Here is a 22,716-nt window from a genome sequence, read left to right as displayed (position 1 = left end):
TTTCATGACATGAGACAGTGGGTGTGGTTATTGAGTCACACAGTCCCTCCCACTTTGTTTGGCTCCTCCCCCACATCATCATAATCTGTTGGGTAAAACAAAAGCACATATATATTGTTTTATTAATTGTATGAAGATAAACTGAACTATTTAAATAGATAATATATAAAGATAAAATATATTATAATATATATCTTTAAATGAGATCTAGAGGTTAATAACCTACATAACAGGTTTGTCACATCTTCACTGTCATTCTTCACATCATCATACTCCTCCTGAACTCCCTCTGATGAAGTCACATGACAAACAACTCATATTGTGATTTGTAATACATCATGTCTCATGTCATAGACACATTTCTCTTTCTGACACTAACTGATAACAGCTGATAAAGTCACAATGACTGGATTAATGCTATAATAGACATACATAAGAAACTTAGATGTACTGCTTGATAAATGTGCACTTCTGTGTAACTCACCTATTACACCTTGAAAGTTCTGTCCATTGATGATGACATCATCATAACTCTCTGTTGTGTTCACATACATAAGAAATAAACAACAAATCCCATCAGAATGACAAAGAGTCAGTAAACCTACATTATATCTGTACTGAGCGTCACTTTAAATAGATGTTACGTTACAAAAACAGCCTAGAAATGAAGTAAAATCACCTTTTTGAAGATCAGAGTTTTGTCCTGTGGTGATGACATCATCATACTGCTCAAGTGTGTCTTCTACAAATATAACATGAGACACACGTCATCACACCCATAGAGATATAAAGAATATTTTCTCTTCATGTACAGATCTTATATTTCATCTTAATACAGAATAACAGAAGTGCACCTGTCTCACTGTCTGCTTTTAGTCCATCAGTGATGACATCATCATAGTATTCTGCTGAGACTTTTTTCACCATCTCTTCTACATCAACACAAAACATTTTTGAAAACAAAATACAAAATATCTGTTTGTACATTATGACACCATGAAGTCTGATCAGTCAATAAAGTCACAAACCTTTCAGGTCACTGCCATTGGAGACATCATCATAATATTCAATCTTGTAGTCTTTTGCTATAAAGCGACTCAGAAACTTTAGTTTTGTGAATTGTAATGTGTATATTTGCCAAGTTTGTACAGAAATGTCACATAATTTGTCTTAATTTGAGTCAAAACCTAAATATTGACATTCAGTCCTCTAACCTGAGAGAAGCTCATCAGCATCTTCATATCCAGAATGCTGTTCTTCAGAGATGAGACTCCCTGTTAAAGTGAAGCAGAAGAGTCAGAAACATGTTGATCATTACAAACAACCTCAACCTACATTTACATCACAGAGCACAAGAATATCACATCAACCTATTTTATCTAGATTTATATTAAAACATTATTTAGAAATTAAAAATATAAGTTAACTTCATTCTGCAAACACACACCTGTATCCTGACATGAACTCATCTCTCACCGGATTCAAGACAAACAGACAGGAAGAAGCGCACACACACCTGCATATAAACTTACAAGCATATGAACCCCCCTCCCCATTAACCTCCAAAAATAATCACACACACACACACACACCTGCAGCTCTGTGGAGGAATTGTGTGGTTTGAAGCCGGAGGTTTAACAGGACTAATAATAGACGAACATCAGCTCAACTCACAAACATCAGACTGACTTTAATATTTCTACATGTGATTTGATTGAATAAGACAGAAGTCTCACCTCTCTGAGTGAAGTGTTTGTGTGTGTTTGTGTGTCTGTGATCAATCTCTTCATAAACTGCTTCAGTCTGAGTCCTGTGTCTCCTCTTAGAGAGAGCTGTGAGTGTAGACACACAAACACAACACATGACTGATGATACACTGAACAAGACTGTAGTAAGATTGATGTTGATGTAGTTCAATATGTCAGATGTGTACTTGTATGTGATGTGTGAATCTCTGTACCTCTCCTCATCTCTCTGTTGTGTTGAATCAGTATCAGCAGCGGCACTAAGAGCAGTAAGAGCAAAACTCCCAGTACAATCACAACCACTGGAGGATTGAAGAGAGGAGGAGTTTGTGGAGGAGTCACTGATCTCCTGTTTGTCTGAGAAACTGAAGGAGAAGCTGATGTTGTTGTTGTGGCAGGAGTTGTAGACACTGACAAGTCTGTAAAAAAAACACAGATATTAAGGTAATTGCTGAAATGATAATGAATTGATCTCCCAGTGTTTTCCTCTCACCTGCACAGATGAGTCTAACTTGTTCTTTGTGTGAGCAGTCAGTGTGATTTTTCAGGACATGAGGACAGTCCCACAGGTGAATCTCAGTCCCTCTGCACTCGACTCTGTTCATCCACACAACACCTTCACCAGCACCAAACGCTTCATTCCCATCAGCACTCAATGCTGCTCCACAACCCAGCTGCCTGCAGACCACCTGAGCATCTCTGATGTCCCACAGATCATCACAGACTGAACCCCACACAGAGTTATGATAAACCTCCAGTCTCCCCGAACACAAACCCTTCCCTCCACTCAGTCTGAGAGGAAGATGATCTACATCACACACATCAAACAACATTTACAACAACACACTGACATGTGGATAAATATATAGAACAAATAATTATCATTTATACTTTTTTTATCATATAAACATACTTGAACATTGTCTCTGGTGAGGAGATGGTGAGGTAGAACATGTCAGATGACTTCGGGGTGATTTGTGAATTTCATTCTCTAAGAAAATTCATGAAATTTAATTAAAACTTAACATAACAACAGAGTCATTTTCATAAATTCTTCATTGGTTTTATTATAATGATTATAACAGTATAAGATGCATTACTTTGTAAAAAATGTTTTATTTATTTAAAAACAAACCTTTGTTTGTGACGTCATAATCACCATCACCACTGTTAACTTCTGCAATTCAGAGATAACATTACAATGTTATGATGTAACATTCTTATCTTTAACCTAATCAATGTACAGTGGCAAGGAAAAATATGTAACTCCTTGGAATGAACTGGGTTTCTGTAGTAATTTTCCATAAAATGTGATCTGATCTTGTGTTCCTAAGGGTAGAGCATTGCATTAGCAGCACAAAAGGTCATGGGAACTTGACAATTTTCAGACACACCGCAATGTTTATTCGGGAGAGCAGCGATTTCCTCTGCAGTGTGGTGGTAGACTCAGTGATGTTTGCCAGTTCCAGTGATACTTTCAAGTCTTTAGATGTAATTCGTTGGTTCTTCTTTACCTCACTAAAGGGTTCTGTGTTGTGCCTTAGACGTCATCTTGGCTGGGCACCCACTTCTAGGAAGTGTAGCCACAGTATACTGTCTCCATTAGTAGATAATAAAACTGTTGACAGATCAATGTTTTAAACACTTTGAGATGTTTTCTTATTTTGCTTTGTATCCCTTTCCCGCCTTAAGGGGATCAACTACTCTTAAGCATATTTCTTTTGAGAGTTTTTTTTTTTTGCGAGGCATGGTTCACAAAAGTTGATGGGTCTTACAAACAGCAGTCTTACATTCTTGCAGTGTCTTTTATCAATCAATAAACGCCGTATCTTAATTCAATAGTTCGCCTGCGCATTCAGATCTTAATGATTAATGGTAAACAAACTTGGCTTGCTGTCCTCGAAGGGAGCTCTGTACCTGAGCTCTGAACCTTCAGAAAGAGCGAACCTGAGGCCGGGGCTCGAGCCCCAAGTTCAACCCCCCCCCCTCTTGCAACAGAAATGCACAGAGGAAGAAAGAGAGCAGTGAAGGAGGAGATGGGGAAGAGGAGGGATGCCGCATCATGCCGGAAAAACTGCAGCTGGACCCGGAGGGCGCCTTATATATGCCCATAATGATGATTGACAGACCTGAATGTTTAGGCTCTCCTCTCCTCTCTACATTTAGAGCTACAATTATGTTAACACCACGTGATGCCCAACTCCACATTCCAAGGGGTTCACATATTTTTCTTGCAACTGTATCTATTCTCAAACATTGTTAAATTGAATATTACACATTATTGTTTTTGGATAAACTCTCCTTTTAAAAATACAAAACTCAGTTTAAATAATCTAAATGTTGAAAGGGCTTTTCACAAAATATAAATACTGCAATATTGCATGAATACACAAATAGTGTAATACCTTCTTCATTGGTAGAGGACTGAATTGTTTTATCCCAGCAGAGAATTTTTGCCACTTCATCATTATAACACTGATTCTGTCCCCAAGGTGAAGATGGACACTGCCATAAAGTGGAGTCATGTGGTCGACATTTAAAGTAATCCAACCAATTCTGAGACCTCAGTCCATCTGAAAAATTGGGTTCACTGGCAGATCTTCCACAGTTCAGCTCTTGACAGATCAGACTCGCTGTGTCTCTGTTCATCTGATTTACACAAACATTACCCCAGGATCCATTGTAGAAAACCTCCACATTCCCTTCACAGCCTTCAGTTAACCTGAGCTCTTTAAACTCTAGATTGAAAAGACAACTTATATCAATCACAATCTGGTTTAAATTAAAATAATAAATATTTCATAATGGATGTATCTGATGAAACTTAGGGGTTATAAAAAATGCTCAAAAATACATTTAAATATATTTAACCAGAATTACTTCATCACTGCAGGTTACAGTTTACCTGAGCACACGACTCCTACATCCTCCTTATGGTTACAGTCATGATCTCCCCAGACCCGTGAAGAGCAGCTCCACAGTGACGTCTCATTCCCCTCACAGTTCACATCATCCAGCCATATGGGTCCAGAACCAGGACCAAACCAGACTGGTACTGGCTGATTACTGAGAGCCACTCCACACTGCAGCTGTCTGCACACCACATGAGCATCTTTAATATCCCAGGAGTCATCACACACTGTACCCCATGAGCCTTTGTGAAAAACCTCCAGCCTTCCTGCACAATCTCCACCAGAACCCACCAACCTGATGGACCTCTGACCTGAGATCAGATACACAGTTAGCAAAAACTATATAAATACATTTTAATGAACCATCTTCACAGATGTTGTAATTCTGACTTTGGCAGGTGATTGTCAGCTGTTGTGTTGCGCTGCAGTTAAGAGTTTGTGGAGAGCTGCAGTTCCTCAGATGATCTTCAGTCCCAGAGCACTGGAAGCCCATCACACACTCATAACTGTGTTCATCACTGGATGAAGAGGAGTTAGTGAAGTTCAGCACAGAGCCACAGCCCAGCTGTCTGCAGACCACAGAGGATTCAGTGAGACTCCAGGAGTCCAGCAGAACTCTCCTCCAAACCTGATGAATGTAAACTTCCACCTCACCCTCACACTCTCTCTCTCCAGACAACCTCACTCGACCATCATGAAGAGACAGAGAGGAATCTGGAGAAAGGATTTGACATTTTCAGATTGATTACGATCACACTACAGTAACTTCATGTTAATGACAGAGTGAAGTTCACTCACTAGAACAAATGACTCCAACATCTTGTTTATGAGAGGATTCAGCTCGACTCCATGAAGAGATTGAACATTCTGAGAGTTTTGTTTCATTCCCCTGACAATCAAACACATCAGCCCAGATTTCACCAGATCCCTCTCCAAACCAGTCCACTCCCACAACAGACACAGCAATCCCACAATTCAGCTCTCTACAGAGGACATTGGCAGCTCTCATATCCCAGCATGCATCACAAACTGTTCTCAACTCATTAAGGTATCGAACTTCAACTCGACCAGAGCAGATATCAGGACCGTTCACCAGTCTGTGGTCAAAGTAACCTGCACAGAGATCTCAAAGGTTACTGAAACAGAATATAAAAAATACAGACAGAAGAATAGAGATTTAATATATATATATAGATTTATCTGAGCACTAAATAAACTGGAGAAAGATCTCAAATTACTAAAATACAGAACAGCTCATAACCAGAGATTGACATAAAAATGGATTTAAAATAAAAAATACTTCAGATAAAATGTATCAAAATAAATATCAAGAATTGTGTAAATGCACTTAAAAACAAACAGGAGCTTTTTGTATTTTAACTTTTAATACAGAAAATACAAGAAATTGATCAATTACTGAAATATCATCGTTAGGCTGAAGTCTATCTGTACCTTAACCTATACTAAGTTTCACTTTCTATTTTTCCTCTGTCTGTGCTCCTTCATGTTAACTGATATCAAATCTGAATGTTGTTTAGTTTAAATAATAAAATCACATCTTGAACATCTTTATTTTTAAGAGTATAGTTGTCGTAGCTGCAGCTCGTGAATTAAAGTTGAGGAGCATCGCTGAACTGTTGATACAGAAAAACCAGCAAGAGGCCGACTGGAACAAAGTATTTGATGTAAATACAAAATTACTTTTTTTAAGGGCTTTAAAAGTTTTGCATTTTGAATATTTTGAATATGATTTGCTTAAACTAATATTAGATTTCTTTATATAAAGGTTCAGCATATTTACCAGAACATCTCAGTCCCACATCATTGTCATGAGAGCAGGTTACTTTACGTGAAGAATATGAACATAATCGACTGAGTGATTCATCTCCTCTACATTGAATCTCTTGTGTCCACACCTGCTCCTCTCCTTTACCAAAAGTATCTGCACCCAGCAGCTGTACAGGAACCCCACAGTTCAGCTCTCTACACACAACCTCTGCATCCTGATCATCAAACACAGCATCACACACTGACATCCAGGTGTTACCACGAAGCAGCTCGACTCTTCCAGAACACAGATGAGGTCCATTAACAAGTCTTGCAAACCTTCCATAGTTTATGATTTCTGATTATATGAACAAGATAAACAGAACATAAAATTATAACTGGATTTGTTACTGAAAGATCCTTCCAGAAGACAACTAATCCCCAATAACAAGTCTGGAAACTTGATGTGTTCTTAATGAAAATAAATGAAAAATAAGAAACATTTATGAATGTTTCTTAACACATTATAGTGAAGTCACTCTGATACATGGAATAAATGATTGTGGGTGATATTTTGACTGTAAATTTATTGTATAGATTTAAATAAAAATGTTAGCAAAAATTTTGAATTCAGAAGACAAAAATCAAATCCGGAATATAATCAAAGTATTTGTATATCCCGTGAAAGAATGATGTTGTTATTCGTCATGAATTAACAGGAAAATATTTAGAGAAGCTCACCTGAGCAGATCACACCAGCATCATCAGAATGAGAACAGTCCTGAATAAACCAGTCGTCTGATCTACAGTTCTTCAGTGAGGACTCTGATCCACTACAGCTCACAAGAGCCATTGTGATTGGTCCTGATCCTTCTCCAAAGTAAGCATCATATGTAGCCTGTAAAGCCTCTCCACAGTTCACCTCTCTACACACCACTGCAGCATCTGTCACATCCCACTCCCAATAACCACACACTGTTCCCCACTGACGACCTTTAAGAACCTCAACTCTACCAGAACAACGACTGCTACCATTCACCAACCTCACATTCAGATCTGACACACAAGAAAGAACCAAAAAGCATTAATAACTATATTGATACTTATTAATATTTAGTATAAAATATTTTCATTTTATTGATAATATGACTTACCAGCAGTAATGATCATTACTACAGCGGATAGTAAAATAAGTGTGAGACAGATCTCCATAATCCTCTACTGTACACACAGACTGATAGAGAATAATGAAAAGTCAATGTAAAGAGAGAGAGAGAGAGAGAGAGAGAGAGAGAGAGAGAGAGAGAGAGAGAGAGAGAGAGAGAGCAATCACGCTCTCTGTTACCTTATTAGAAATAAGAAAGGAAATCATCAAACAACTTGAGTGACAAATCAGAAGAGATATTTTTGATTTTCTCCATATATATCAGCAGAACGTCAGCGCTGATGAACGACGCTCCTCCCTCCATGTTCAGAGGAGACAAACACCTGCAAGAGTGAAGATAAATTTACATCAAATAAATGAAACACTTCAGTATCTATTCAGCATCAAATCCTGTTGTGTGCAGATGTAAAGGAAGCTTTATGATCACTTCAAACACACTCATACACTTTAATATAAACACAGAGATATCCAGAGGTTTAAAGTCCTCAAATATTTTTACTTTACTCAAGTACATTATTCAAATCTGTTTTTCACCAGAGTGCTTTTTGTTTTACTCCACTAGTTTTAATATTAAACTTCATTTAATATTTAATTACTTTTACTTCAGTATATATAAGAGAGTACTACATTTATTGTACTTAAGTATTATAGGTAAAAATAACTTGTATTATAGTGAAGTTAAAGTTTTTTTTATATCAGAGAGTAAAACTGATAAAGTACAGATAGTTGAGTAGTGAGTAAAAATACTTTACTACTTCACACCTCTGAATATATCCCTGTATAAATATATGAAATACATTGAACATTTAAATTATAATATTTAATGGACATTTCTACATTTCTATTCAAACAAAAAAGACAAAATGTCCAATAAAATAAAAATAAATTAAAATCACATTATCTGTGCTAAACCTAAATAATAATTAAATCTGTTGCAGATTCTACATTAAATCAATCAGTAAATCAATCAATATATCTACAGATTATAACATTCATACAGCAGCATCTCAGGTCATTTAATATTGTAATGCTTTATTTATCCACTAGATGTCAGTCACAGATCTGTCAATCAAAGCATCAGTAAATGTTGAAGAATCTTCACTGTGGCTCGGGTTTTGATGTTTTGATTTCTGATTTCACTGCACTTTGATTTTGAAGAGTAATGAAGATTTTTGCTCAAAATCACTGATAAATATCCAAGCACAAGTCATGAAGGTGGCCCCTTGGCTATAAGGCTTCACAATCTAGGGTGTTATAGAAGCCCACCGATGTTTATTGATTTTTAAATCCATGGGCCCTTTACCTCTAAAAACAAAGCTCTTGGACTGTGAGGGCTTCATGAAACTTCAGTTACTATCAAGGCCTGAAGCCCCAAACCTTCTGATAGGATCTTTGTTTCATCAAATAATATTTATTCAAACCAATGTTTGAAACCAGAACATGAATCATTAAATAGCATTAGTTTTAGTATAACGACTGCACAGCCACACACAGCTCCAACGTCATCGTCAAATTTGCAGATGACACAACGTTTGTAGGCCTGATCACCAACAATGATGAAACAGAGAGGAGGTGCACACTCTGACAAAATGATGCCAGGAGAATCACCCCTCACTAAACACTGACAAAACCAAAGAGCTAGTCATTGATTTTAGGAGACAGAGCACAGAGCATATTATTCCCATTGACAGGAAACAGGTGGAATGAGTCATCAGCTTTAAGTTCCTCAGCGTCCACATCGATCTCACATGGTCGGCACACATGCAGTGAGATAAAGGCACACCAACACGTCTTCTTCGTGAGGTGGCTGAGGAAGTTTGTGATGAGGTCAGACATCCACAGATCATTCAACACCTGCACTGTAAAGAGCATCTTGACCGGCTGCATCACTGCCTGGTTCAGGAACAGCACTGCAAGCAGCCGTAAAGCTCTGCAGAGAGTTGTGTGAACTCCTTGCAACATTGTAGGAGGTGAGCTTCCCTCCCTCCAGGACATCTACACCAGGCGGTGTGCGAGGAAAGCCAGAAAGATCATGAGCGACACCAGCCACCCGTCAAACGGATCTGCTGCCCTCAGGCAGACGTCTCCGCAGCATCTGGTCCTGTACGAGCCGACTGAGAGACAGTTTCTTTGCGCAGTCCATCAGACTCCTAAACAGCCAGAACTGGTAAATCCCCACACATATCCCACAACATTCACTACACACCAAACCAAAACACAAACATCTGGACTATATTGTAAAGCACCTTAATATAATAATCTACAATGCCACCATCATGCCAAGGGACTATTTACGGGCATTGCATAATATCATTGTGCCTCCTGCAGCCTCTGCTTAAACAACTGCAGATACTATAAGCTGTAAACATCTGATATAAGCTACATACTGTAAAAAAATATTACATGACTAGAAAGAAATGTTTTTCCTGCACAAACCAGTATACAGCATCACATCTCCATTCAACTGGGCAACACAACCATTACTCCTTCCAAAACTGCCAAAAACCTCAGTGTAGTCTTTGATGACGAAATATCCTTCACTAATTACATTGCAAAGACAGCGCGATCATGTCGATTTGCGTTATACAATATCAGAAAGATAAACTCATTCCTTACGGAGAATGCTGCACAACTCCTGATCCAGGCCCTCATAATCTCCAGGCTGGACTCCTGTAATGCTCTCCTTGCTGGCCTTCCTGCACAGCCTATCAAACCACTCCAATTGGTTTATCTTCCAAAAGCCCTAAAGGTCTCATGTGACGCCGCTCTTCATCTCTCTTCACTGGCTACCAATTGAAGTGTGTGTCAGGAAGTCACTAATGCTCACCTACAGAGCTTTCACTGGCACTGCACCGGCATACTTTCACACCCCATCCAAAACGTTACGTTCAGCAAATGAGCGGCGCTTTGTCATACCTTCACAAAAGGGCACAAAATCACGTTCCCCCTCATTTTCCTTTATTACTCCCTGCTGGTGGAAGGATATTCATACAGGAGTCCAGTCAGCCACATCTCTTGCTACATTTAAAAAACAACAAAAAACGTATCTCTTCCAAAAATACTTATTGACTGCAGACACCTCTTCTGTCTTAAAAAAATCTCTTCCTCTCTTAACACGTATTGTTTTGGAATCGTGAAAGCTTGTGACTTGGTATAAGCACTCCCTATGAAAAATAACTTTATTGTTTACTTATCTTTGCAAGTCACTTTGGATAAAAGCATCTGCTCAATGCCTAACTGTAAATGTAAGCATCTTTTAAATACATTCATGTCATGGTACTTCTTACCTGAGCACACAACTCCTACATCCTTCTTGTGTTTTTTAAGACAGATAGACAGATTCTAACTTTGATGTAACCACATACTGTTTAGTTTTAAATGTGCAATAAATTCTATTTAATAAATCTGCATATGAAGTTATTAACTAGAAGTTATTGCACATTTAAAACTAAACATTATTTGGTTACATCACAGTTAAAATCTGTCTTTTAAGTAAATAAATAAATAGAGCACATAAACATATATACAGTATAAAAATTACCTATAAATTATCCTATCAGTATAAATAAATATCTGTTGCTAAATCTAAATACAACACGTGTCCTAATAAAAACATTTGTACATTTAATAAATAAACAATTTAATACATCTACTGAATATATCATTCTCAATGTACAGTACTTGCAGCATTTAATAATGTAATACTTCATTTATCCACTAGATGACAGAGCTGTCAATCAAATCATCAGTAAATGTTGTGACTACATGAAGAATCTTCACTGTGCTGCATGTTTTGACTTTTTACCCAATGTAAAAATTTAAGTCTGATTTCACTGCACTTTTATTTTGAGGTAAATTATTCTCACTGAACACAACACTGACCTACAAACTCACAACCAACCTTAAAATCTTACCTGTTTTATGGTCAAACTCTCATCGACCTCTGATAGGCTACTGCAATCGTGCTTCTGTCCTAATCACAGCCAATCCGACAGAGAGCCATAACACACTCAAATGCGACCGATATTACTTTTATAACATCTACGACTGGTTAAAAATAACATTTTTAAGTAACATAAATAACTGTGAGATTGATTTATCCTCGACTGCCACCATGCGGTCATGACTGAAACAACAGCAAACCCTCCTTTGATCTCACACATGAACGCGCTGCAAACATCACGCGCGCGTCAAAGACCACTGTGTGTTTAGATTTAACTTTTTATTAAAACAGAATGTAACATTTTGTGTTTTTGAAGTGAAGTCATTGATTGTTGACATATATTGTGAATTTAAGACGTGAGGAGTCAAATCGATTTTCAATTTTGATTATTAATGCCTGAAGTCATTCTTACGTCATCATTGGTGGTCCTTTACTCGTCAGACGGCTCTGTTGTTGTTGTGGGAGCTCAACTGAGGTAAATCTTACATGATTCTCTAAAATGTAATTAAACTGAACGTCTGATAAAAGTAAACATGTTTAAAGTGATGCTGCATATGAGGGTTCATCATATAATGTTCAAAGATGTTTCTGATAATAGTTAAAGGGGGTGAGTAGACGATTGCTTGTTTTTGTGCTTCAAATACTAAAAACATTAATATCAGTGGGCTGTTCCTTAAAACAAGATTACGAAATAAGCCAGACTTATTTTGTGAGACTTATTGTCTGTAGATTCGGTTCCATTAAGCAAACTTGAAAAAGTTGGAACTCATGTACTATGGTAACTTATACTGGGGCAGGCTAACTGCCAGGCTAAACCTCAGTTGTTGCTTAACTAGACTTTCACTAACACTGAACTGTAAATGCCATGATATTACCGCTGACTCTCTGACATTTTATTTGACTTTATAAACCACTATCAGTGTAAAAATTAACTTATATACAAAATTAAACACAATTTGTTACAATAATAATTAATACCATATAGACAGTGTTTAATTATATGGGATGTGATAGGCCTTTCAAATGTTTAGACCAATGCATTATACATTTTATTTTATTTATTTTCTCCTTTATGTGAAGCACTTTGGCTAGCCTTAGGGCTATTGGAAAGGTGCTATATAAATAAACTGACCTTGATATATGCAAAAAATTAAATTACAATCTTAAATACCCCAATTTATGATAACCACAGCAGTACAATTCTAACAATTATATTCTTAAAGAAGTGAAAAAAAGTTGTATCTAAATCCATATAATTGCAGTGTATTGACCTACATTTAAAAAGAAATTCAGATTGTCTGTCATTTCATTTAAAGCACACACAAGTCAAGTACAGTCATTTAATTGTTTTATTTTTATGCTTGTGGTGCAGTTAAGTGTCCCTTCAGTCAATGCAAGTTAGTTTAAAGATCTACAGAAGCCTACTTGTATCTTTCTTCTAACTTTTTACATTTCCAAATTGTTCATATTAAGGCAGCACTTGTTCAATTGCCAATTGGCCAATAACAATAATTGTTGGGAAATTCACACTATGAGCACCTCACCACACAAGTAAGGCTTTAGATTTGATTTGATCCACGCTCGACCTCTAGGGCTGTTCAAAAATAGCGTGCCGCGCAATTATCTTGACTTCTTGAGCCTTATTCAAATTAGTAGGACTGCGTAAACCTCAACAAACCGTTATGGAACTGATTTAAGCGTTAATTCAAGTCAGGTTTTCCAAGCGAGTTTTATGGAAAAGCCCTCAGGTTATCAATAAATTAATCAAACAAACTTTATATATAAACAAACACAGCTGATAAACTAAACGTCTGCATTGAACAATGTTGTTAACAGAAACGAGTTTATTTTAACCAGTTCTGCTTAAATCTTCTCTAATATCTGTCTCATATTTCCTCAGGAGATTTGCTTTACAAGATGAAGAGAGAAAACATGAATATGACAAACTACTTTACAAGAAAAGACGGATTTGTAACAGTAAACAGTTCAGTTAGAGGAGGAAAATCCCGAGCATCTAAAACATCTTTACCTGACTGAAAAGAAACGATTAGATGAAGAAGAAGAAAAGAGAAAGAAGAAGAGATGGAAAGAGAGAGCAGTGGATGAAGAGAAGAAACTCAAACACAACACCTGACATCTCTGCTGACCAAACTCATTCATGTCATGAAGCAGAAATCACAGCACAATCTCAAAGATAAACCTCACAAAATTATAACTGTTTATTATCATCTGTTTTTCATTTGTATTATTTTAAAATTGTGTTTTGTGTTTTATTGTTGTGTAGCTTTATTGAATGAACACAGAGAAGATAATGAGAAGATAAAGGAGGAGCTGAGAGGATAAAGAGAGGTGAGGAGAGAAGAAACTGACCATGATAACATCCAGTAGATGTGTGATATAACAAAGATATTACATTATAACAACACACAGACAGATTCATCACACAACTACACAAAAATACACATGTCATTAAGATGAAGTTGTGTTATTTGTTTTCTGTAGTTTCCTCAATCCTTTCATTTTATGATGAATATTTTATGTCAGACACAAATCATTGATGTTTGATTTATTTTACCTGCAGGAATTCAAGACAAAACTCCAAGAAGAGTGAACTCGAGCTCAATCTACAGATGAATCTGTTACTGCAGAAGATCCAAACTCAACACAAATCATTCAATAGCAGTAAGACTCAAAACCCTCAGCTTTAAATTGTTTAAAACATTGATGTTGAAATGCACCTTCACACAAGAAACTGTGCTGTTAAGATGGCCGTTTAAATAAAACTGCATTTGTGTACAGTATGATGCTCTCTGATATTTTATTTAAACTCTTGTCCAACCAGACATAAAAATAAAGTACATTTGTAACTTCTCAATAAAATCAAAGCATGTGATATTCAATAAACAATATTTGAGATATCAATAAAACATCAGGCACTGAACCTTTAGTAGCAAAATTTGATCTCTTTTATGATTTTAAGCTGTAATATGATTTCATGACATGAGACAGTGGGTGTGGTTATTGAGTCACACAGTCCCTCCCACTTTGTTTGGCTCCTCCCCCACATCATCATAATCTGTTGGGTAAAACAAAAGCACATTCATATTCCTTTATTAATTGTATGAAGATTTAAACAGTCCAAATTAAATCTTTAAATGAGATCTAGAGGTTAATAATCTACCTAACAGGTTTGTCACATCTTCACTGTCATTCTTCACATCATCATACTCCTCCTGAACTCCCTCTGATGAAGTCACATGACAAACAACTCATATTGTGATTTGTAATACATCATGTCTCATGTCATAGACACATTTCTCTTTCTGACACTAACTGATAACAGCTGATAAAGTCACAATGACTGGATTAATGCTATAATAGACATACATAAGAAACGTAGATGTACTGCTTGATAAATGTGCACTTCTGTGTAACTCACCTATTACACCTTGAAAGTTCAAGAGGGAGATAAACAACAAATCCCATCAGAATGACAAAGAGTCAGTAAACCTACATTATATCTGTACTGAGCGTCACTTTACATAGATGTTACGTTACAAAAACAGCCTAGAAATGAAGTAAAATCACCTTTTTGAAGATCAGAGTTTTGTCCTGTGGTGATGACATCATCATACTTCTCAAGTGTGTCTTCTACAAATATAACATGAGACACACGTCATCACACCCATAGAGATATAAAGTATATTTTCTCTTCATTTACAGATCTTATATTTCATCTTAATACAGAATAACAGAAGTGCACCTGTCTCACTGTCTGCTTTTAGTCCATCAGTGATGACATCATCATAGTATTCGGGTGGGACTTTATTCACCATCTCTTCTACATCAACACAAAACATGTTTGAAAACAAAATACAAAATGTCTTTCTGTACATTATGACACCATGAAGTCTGATCAGTCAATAAAGTCACAAACCTTTCAGGTCACTGCCTTTGGAGACATCATCATAATATTCAATCTTGTAGTCTTTTGCTATAAAGTTAAGAGACTCAGAAACTTTAGTATTGTGAAGTGTACTGTGTATATTTGCCAAAGGATTATAAAATAATTTGTCTTGATTTGACTCAAAACCTAAATATTATTGTTTAGTCGTTTAACCTGAGAGAAGCTCATCAGCATCTTCATATCCAGAATGCTGTTCTTCAGAGATGAGACTCCCTGTTAAAGTGAAGCAGAAGAGTCAGAAACATGTTGATCATTACAAACAACCTCAACCTACATTTACATCACAGAGCACAAGAATATCACATCAACCTATTTTATCTAGATTTATATTAAAACATTATTTAGACATTAAAAATATAAGTTAACTTCATTCTGCAAACACACACCTGTATCCTGACATGAACTCATCTCTCACCGGATTCAAGACAAACAGACAGGAAGAAGCGCACACACACCTGCATATAAACTTACAAGCATATGAACCCCCCTCCCCATTAACCTCCAAAAATAATCACACACACACACACACACACACACACACACACACACACACACACACACACACACACACCTGCAGCTCTGTGGAGGAATTGTGTGGTTTGAAGCCGGAGGTTTAACAGGACTAATAATAGATGAACATCAGCTCAACTCACAAACATCAGACTGACTTTAATATTTCTACATCTGATTTGATTGAATAAGACAGAAGTCTCACCTCTCTGAGTGAAGTGTTTGTGTGTGTTTGTGTGTCTGTGATCAATCTCTTCATAAACTGCTTCAGTCTGAGTCCTGTGTCTCCTCTTAGAGAGAGCTGTGAGTGTAGACACACAAACACAACACATGACTGATGATACACTGAACAAGACTGTAGTAAGATTGATGTTGATGTAGTTCAATATGTCAGATGTGTACTTGTATGTGATGTGTGGATCTCTGTACCTCTCCTCATCTCTCTGTTGTGTTGAATCAGTATCAGCAGCGGCACTAAGAGCAGTAAGAGCAAAACTCCCAGTACAATCACAACCACTGGAGGATTGAAGAGAGGAGGAGTTTGTGGAGGAGTCACTGATCTCCTGTTTGTCTGAGAAACTGAAGGAGAAGCTGATGTTGTTGTTGTTGCAGGAGTTGTAGACACTGACGAGTCTGTAAAATAAAATAACATGCATATTAAAAATAATTGCTGAAATGATAAAGAATTGATTTCTCAGTGTTTTCCTCTCACTTGCACAGATGAGTCTAACTTGTTCTTTGTGTGAGCAGTCAGTGTGATTTTTCAGGACATGAGGACAGTCCCACAGGTGAATCTCAGTCCCTCTGCACTCGACTTTCTTCATCCACACAACACCTTCACCAGCACCAAACGCTTCATTCCCATCAACACTCAATGCTGCTCCACAACCCAGCTGCCTGCAGACCACCTGAGCATCTCTGATGTCCCACAGATCATCACAGACTGAACCCCACACAGAGTTATGATAAACCTCCAGTCTCCCCGAACACAAACCCTTCCCTCCACTCAGTCTGAGAGGAAGATGATCTACATCACACACATCAAACAACATTTACAACAACACACTCAAACACAAACTGAGATATAAATAGTGAGTACACATAGATTGTACATGTCTTTTTACAATTTTATACAGATTTAATAGTTTTTTTATGTAAGGAATAATTGACAACGGGTCATTAAATTATTTGAAAATAATGCACATGCAAGGTGGTAATGCGGCACAACGCGAAGCAGAGTCAGTTATTTCACTTATACCTTGGTCACCACAAACATTGCTCTGGTGTCTTTTTTTAAGACATTTGACAGGTTAGGTGTGCGGTTACAGAAAAATAATCAACACCTATGGAACATTTCTCAGCCAATCAAAATAAAGCATTCAACAGCCATGTGGTTTAAACATACTTGAACATTGTCTCTGATGAGGAGATGGTGATGTAGAACATGACAGACGACTTCGAGGAACTTCATCAATCACTTTATCTGAAATTATAACATGAGAAAATGTCAAATATAAAACAAAAACATTTTATAATTTCAGCAATGTACTCTCACAAACCCTTTAGATAATACATACAAACTGTACACAAAATACTTAGAACCCTCATAAGACTAAAATTTTTATTTGATCTCACCAGAGCAGATAATGTTGGCCACTTCATCTGTCCTATAGTAATCCTGTTCCAAAGCTGAAGATGGACACTGCCATATAGTGGAGTCATCTGATCGACATTTAAAGAAATCCAACCAATTATGAGACCTCAGTCCATCTGAAAAATTTGGTTCACTGGCAGATCTTCCACAGTTCAGCTCTTGACAGATCAGACTCGCTGTGTCGCTGTTCATCTGATTCCAGCAAACATTACCCCAGGATCCATTGTAGAAAACCTCCACATTCCCTTCACAGCCTTCAGTTAACCTGAGCTCTTTAAACTCTAGATTGAAAAGACAAAGTTATATCAAGTCAGAGTCTGGTACTTTAAATTTGCCAATTAAACATTTTACAATTAATGTATTTGATCAAAACATTTAAATATATTTAACCACAATCACTTCATAACTGCAGGTTTGTGTTTACCTGAGCACACGACTCCTACATCCTCCTTGTGTTTACAGTCATGATCTCCCCAGACCGGTGAAGAGCAGCTCCACAGTGACGTCTCATTCCCCTCACAGTTCACATCATCCAGCCATATGGGTCCAGAACCAGGACCAAACCAGGCTGGTACTGGCTGATTACTGAGAGCCACTCCACACTGCAGCTGTCTGCACACCACATGAGCATCTTTAATATCCCAGGAGTCATCACACACTGTACCCCATGAGCCTTTGTGAAAAACCTCCAGCCTTCCTGCACAATCTCCACCAGAACCCACCAACCTGATGGACCTTTGACCTGAGATCAGATACAGAAAGAGGAACGGTTAGTGCTCATGAACCAATACATTTACAAATACATTAAGATATTATAAGTCTGACCAACGCAGGTGATTGCCAGCTGTTGTCTGGAGCCGCATTTGAGAGTTTGTGGAGAGCTGCAGTTCCTCAGATGATCTTCAGTCCCAGAGCACTGGAAGCCCATCACACACTCATAACTGTGTTCATCACTGGATGAAGAGGAGTTATTGAAGTTCAGCACAGAGCCACAGCCCAGCTGTCTGCAGACCACAGAGGATTCAGTGAGACTCCAGGAGTCCAGCAGAACTCTCCTCCAAACCTGATGAATGTAAACTTCCACCTCACCCTCACACTCTCTCTCTCCAGACAACCTCACTCGACCATCATGAAGAGACAGAGAGGAATCTGGAGAAAGGATTTGACATTTTCAGATTGATTACGATCACACTACAGTAACTTCATGTTAATGACAGAGTGAAGTTCACTCACTAGAACAAATGACTCCAACATCTTGTTTATGAGAGGATTCAGCTCGACTCCATGAAGAGATTGAACATTCTGAGAGTTTTGTTTCATTCCCCTGACAATCAAACACATCAGCCCAGATTTCACCAGATCCCTCTCCAAACCAGTCCACTCCCACAACAGACACAGCAATCCCACAATTCAGCTCTCTACAGAGGACATTGGCAGCTCTCATATTCATGCACTCATCACACACTGAGCCCCATTTACTGAAATACTGACGCTCAACTCGACCAGAGCAGATATCAGAGCCGTTCACCAGTCTGAGCTCAGAGTAACCTGGAAAAAACATTAAAAAAAGGAACTGAATTAAACAGTTCTTAGGCAAGATAATAGAGATTAATAGAGATAATAATTTGTTAAAACTATTAATAATTTAAATATTTTCCCAGTCTCAGAGATTTCAGAACATAGATAAACATTGATATATTACCAGTACAGATCAGTCCCACGTCATTGTCATGGGTACAGTTTTTTTCATGGAATGCTGATGATGGACAAAATCGAATGTGTGATTCATCTCCTCTACATTGAATCTCTTGTGTCCACACCTGATCCTCTCCTTTACCAAAAGTATCTGCACCCAGCAGCTGTACAGGAACCCCACAGTTCAGCTCTCTACACACAACCTCTGCATCCTGATCATCAAACACAGCATCACACACTGTCCAAAATCTTCCTCCAAAATATATTTCGACTCTCCCAGAGCACAGATGAGATCCAGCAACAAGTCTTGATCCTCCATAGTTTATGGTATGTAAATAGAGAGAATATAGAGCTCAGAATAATACCTTAATTGGGATTGGTAATTGAATAGAAAAGACTACACTAAACTCCAGAGAACTTCGACTCTCAGAACACAAATAAAACCAATTAAGTCTCTAAACTTGACATTTGAAAGAAACTTAACTCTGTTCATTCAAAACCTGACATTTGATAATCATTTAAATACAAATTAATTTGATAGATTTTAATAAAATATAGTTTATACTCCTGATAATAATGATGACCAACATTTAAACTTAATCATACTTTTGTATATCACATGATAGTATGATTAAAAATCAAATATTTTGGATTTAAACAAAATAATATGAGATGCCTACTTGAGCAGATGACTCCAGCATCTTCAGGATGACCACAGTCACTCTCACCCCATCCTTTTGATTTACAGTTCTTCAGTGTGGACTCTGATCCAGTACAGCTCACATCATCCATCCAGATCCGTCCTGATCCTTGTCCAAAGTGAGCACTACCCAGAGCCTTTAAAGCCTCTCCACAGCCCACCTCTTTACAAACCACTTCAGCATCTGTCAGATCCCAACTATCATCACACACTGTTCCCCACAGACCATCATGAAGAACCTCAACTCTACCAGAACAACGACTGTCACCATTCACCAACCTCACATTCACATCTGAAACAGAGACACAAATGTTTAACATTTTTTAGTTTAATTTTAACTTATAATATTTGTTTTGACCCTAAGTGTGTACTTACCAGCAGTAATGTTGATTACTACAGATGAGAGTAAAATGAGTGTGAGACAGATCTCCATAATCCTCTACTGTACACACAGACTGATAGAGAATAATGAGAAGTCAATGTAAAGAGAGAGAGAAAGAGAGAGAGAGAGAAAGAAAGAGAGAGAGAGAGAGAGACCAATCACGCTCTCTGTTACCTTATTAGAAATAAGAAAGGAAATCATCAAACAACTTGAGTGACAAATCAGAAGAGATATTTTTGATTTTCTCCATATATATCAGCAGAACGTCAGCGCTGATGAACGACGCTCCTCCCTCCATGTTCAGAGGAGACAAACACCTGCAAGAGTGAAGATAAATTTACATCAAATAAATGAAACACTTCAGTATCTATTCAGCATCAAATCCTGTTGTGTGCAGATGTACAGGAAACTTTATGATCACTTCAAACACACTCATACACTTTAATATAGACACACACATACACTCACAAATATATCCATTTCATAAATGTGAAATGAAATATATTGAACATTTATAATTAAAGTATTTAATTGACATTTCTATTCTGTTTAATCAATCAAAAATGAGACAGAACATAAATCATTAGTTATTTATATTAACAATGTATATAACAAAATTACTATATCTGCTGCATAACTTAAAAAAAAAAATGTGTTGCAGAACTAACAAAATATTTCTACATTACATTAATCAGTAAATTAATAAATATATTCACATAATAAATCTATCAATACATTTGCAGCAGCATTTTTTGTCTATTAAATGTTGTGATACTTTATTTATCCACTAGATGGCAGCAACAGACTGTCAATCAAAGCATCAGTAATGTGGCTATAAAGAATCTTCACTGTGGCTCACATTTTGACGTCTTATTTTCCCACTGATTTCAATGCACTTTTATTTAGTGTAATGAAGATGTTTACTCTTAACCTTTACTAATAAACATCTATGAATAAGCAATGAATTCTGAAACTTTAAAAAACATGGGCCCTTTACAAGTGATAATCTGCTCCTAGATGTGCAATTACTAACAGTTTCCTACAAAGGGAGAGTGCAATACAACTTTGCTATTATAAAATGTCTTACCTGTTTGACAGTATTCAGTTTGACAGATCAATGATTGCCTCCATCTCATCGGTCACCTTACAATTCATAATCATATCAGGCCCATAAATCTTGTTTGATGTCTCTCCTATGCACAGTATAAAAATAAAACAATTTTGTATAAAAATGTGATTTTATATTACAACAAATAGATAACAACAATGCTCCTAATGTACAAAGGTCCACACTGTCAGCATTCTCGGTAATGCATGAAAATTATTTGTGCTGTCAGCTTGTATAATTTATTTGTTGCATTGCAGAAACAAATAGCAGAAGATGCAATGAATAACTAATATGATTGTTAAAATAATATAAGCAGCATTAATCACAGTGTGAGATTGATTTATTCTCTACTGCCACCATGCGGTCATAACTGAAACAACAGCACTCAACACTCCTCTGCGCTCCAAATACCTAAATATGGCGCCATCTGCTGGTGAAAACGTTGTAAAACAACAAGATCTCAGTCCAAAGTAGTTTTTATAAAATAATTGCAAAGGTTTTTCTGAAAATATGTTTAAAAAATATAAATGATTTAACTTAATTTAGCCATATGTAAAAGTTTATTCTGTGTTTTTAGTTTTATTTAGGCCAAACAGATCTTTAACACTTTAATCCCTTTTTGATTATGCACATGTTTGTCATTAAATCTGTTAATAAACAAAAGTAGCTAAATGGTAGTGTTATCAGTCAGAAGGATAAATGTTTTATGAACTTGCATAATAAAACTGACCCGAGTTCACCTAACCATATTACACTGGTCATTTGTGATCAACTCCCCCTAGTGGTGAACCATCGGATTTTCAAAACAGTTATGACGTAATGAAGCCTCGCTTGCTAAAATCACGTCGCTTGGCCACTTTAAAGCTCCGAATCACTGATTCAAAACAAAAGATTAATAAATGTTTCGAGACTTTATGAAGCAGGGTTTTGGAATCGCCTATCATTAAACACACACGTGCTTTGGTAATAAATTGAACAAGTGTAACTTATTCCTAACGAGATTAGACTGTTGATGCATAACGAGCAGAAGGACATTTAGTTGATATATGTAAAAAAAATATTTCTATTTAAAATATATTGTTTTAACGTGAAGGCATGTGCGCCTGTGGATGTAAAGTGCAATGCAGTGTCTATCCATAAGATGGCAGTACAACACTTACAAACCGGT

General features: G+C 37.0%; 1 protein-coding gene and 1 long non-coding RNA gene across 2 annotated transcripts; one reads left to right on the top strand and one right to left on the bottom strand.

Moving 5' to 3' along the window:
• Positions 1 to 35: 35 nt before the first annotated feature.
• Positions 36 to 20,433, bottom strand: LOC135779000 (antigen WC1.1-like). The gene is made up of 32 exons (XM_073812041.1): positions 20,039 to 20,433; positions 19,353 to 19,671; positions 18,897 to 19,195; positions 18,489 to 18,812; positions 18,088 to 18,405; positions 17,645 to 17,944; positions 17,415 to 17,492; positions 16,722 to 17,036; positions 16,412 to 16,642; positions 16,215 to 16,310; positions 15,653 to 15,712; positions 11,504 to 11,562; positions 9,649 to 9,753; positions 9,286 to 9,584; positions 7,861 to 7,912; positions 7,579 to 7,642; positions 7,162 to 7,480; positions 6,459 to 6,763; positions 5,456 to 5,770; positions 5,030 to 5,371; positions 4,651 to 4,968; positions 4,151 to 4,483; positions 2,239 to 2,553; positions 1,961 to 2,164; positions 1,737 to 1,832; positions 1,215 to 1,274; positions 1,029 to 1,085; positions 855 to 932; positions 680 to 742; positions 485 to 535; positions 227 to 289; positions 36 to 85 (listed from the first exon to the last, which is right to left on the bottom strand). The coding sequence occupies exons 1-32, from the start codon at positions 20,376 to 20,378 to the stop codon at positions 36 to 38; spliced, it is 6,228 nt and encodes a 2,075-aa protein (XP_073668142.1). The 5' UTR covers positions 20,379 to 20,433.
• LOC141282040 (uncharacterized) lies at positions 11,895 to 14,298 on the top strand. Its single transcript, XR_012336563.1, has 3 exons — positions 11,895 to 12,007; positions 13,433 to 13,881; positions 14,114 to 14,298. It is a non-coding gene; the product is annotated as an uncharacterized lncRNA (long non-coding RNA).
• Positions 20,434 to 22,716: the final 2,283 nt, after the last annotated feature.

Source organism: Paramisgurnus dabryanus, chromosome 1 (genome assembly GCF_030506205.2).
Source record: "Paramisgurnus dabryanus chromosome 1, PD_genome_1.1, whole genome shotgun sequence".
In the NCBI taxonomy this organism is placed as follows: domain Eukaryota; kingdom Metazoa; phylum Chordata; class Actinopteri; order Cypriniformes; family Cobitidae; genus Paramisgurnus; species Paramisgurnus dabryanus.
Note: the sequence above shows the minus strand (reverse complement) of the source record. Positions and strands in the feature narration are given on the sequence as shown.

Coding starts and splice junctions, on each gene's coding strand:
- LOC135779000 (XM_073812041.1), bottom strand. CDS start 20,378: ATGTTAAACATTTGTGTCTCTGTTTCAGATGTGAATGTGAGGTTGGTG. Junction 17,945..18,087: donor TGTAGGAGTCGTGTGCTCAG/GTAAACACAAAC, acceptor TTTTCAATCTAG/AGTTTAAAGAGCTCAGGTTA. Junction 6,764..7,161: donor GGTGTGATCTGCTCAGGTGA/GCTTCTCTAAAT, acceptor AAACTATGGAAG/GTTTGCAAGACTTGTTAATG.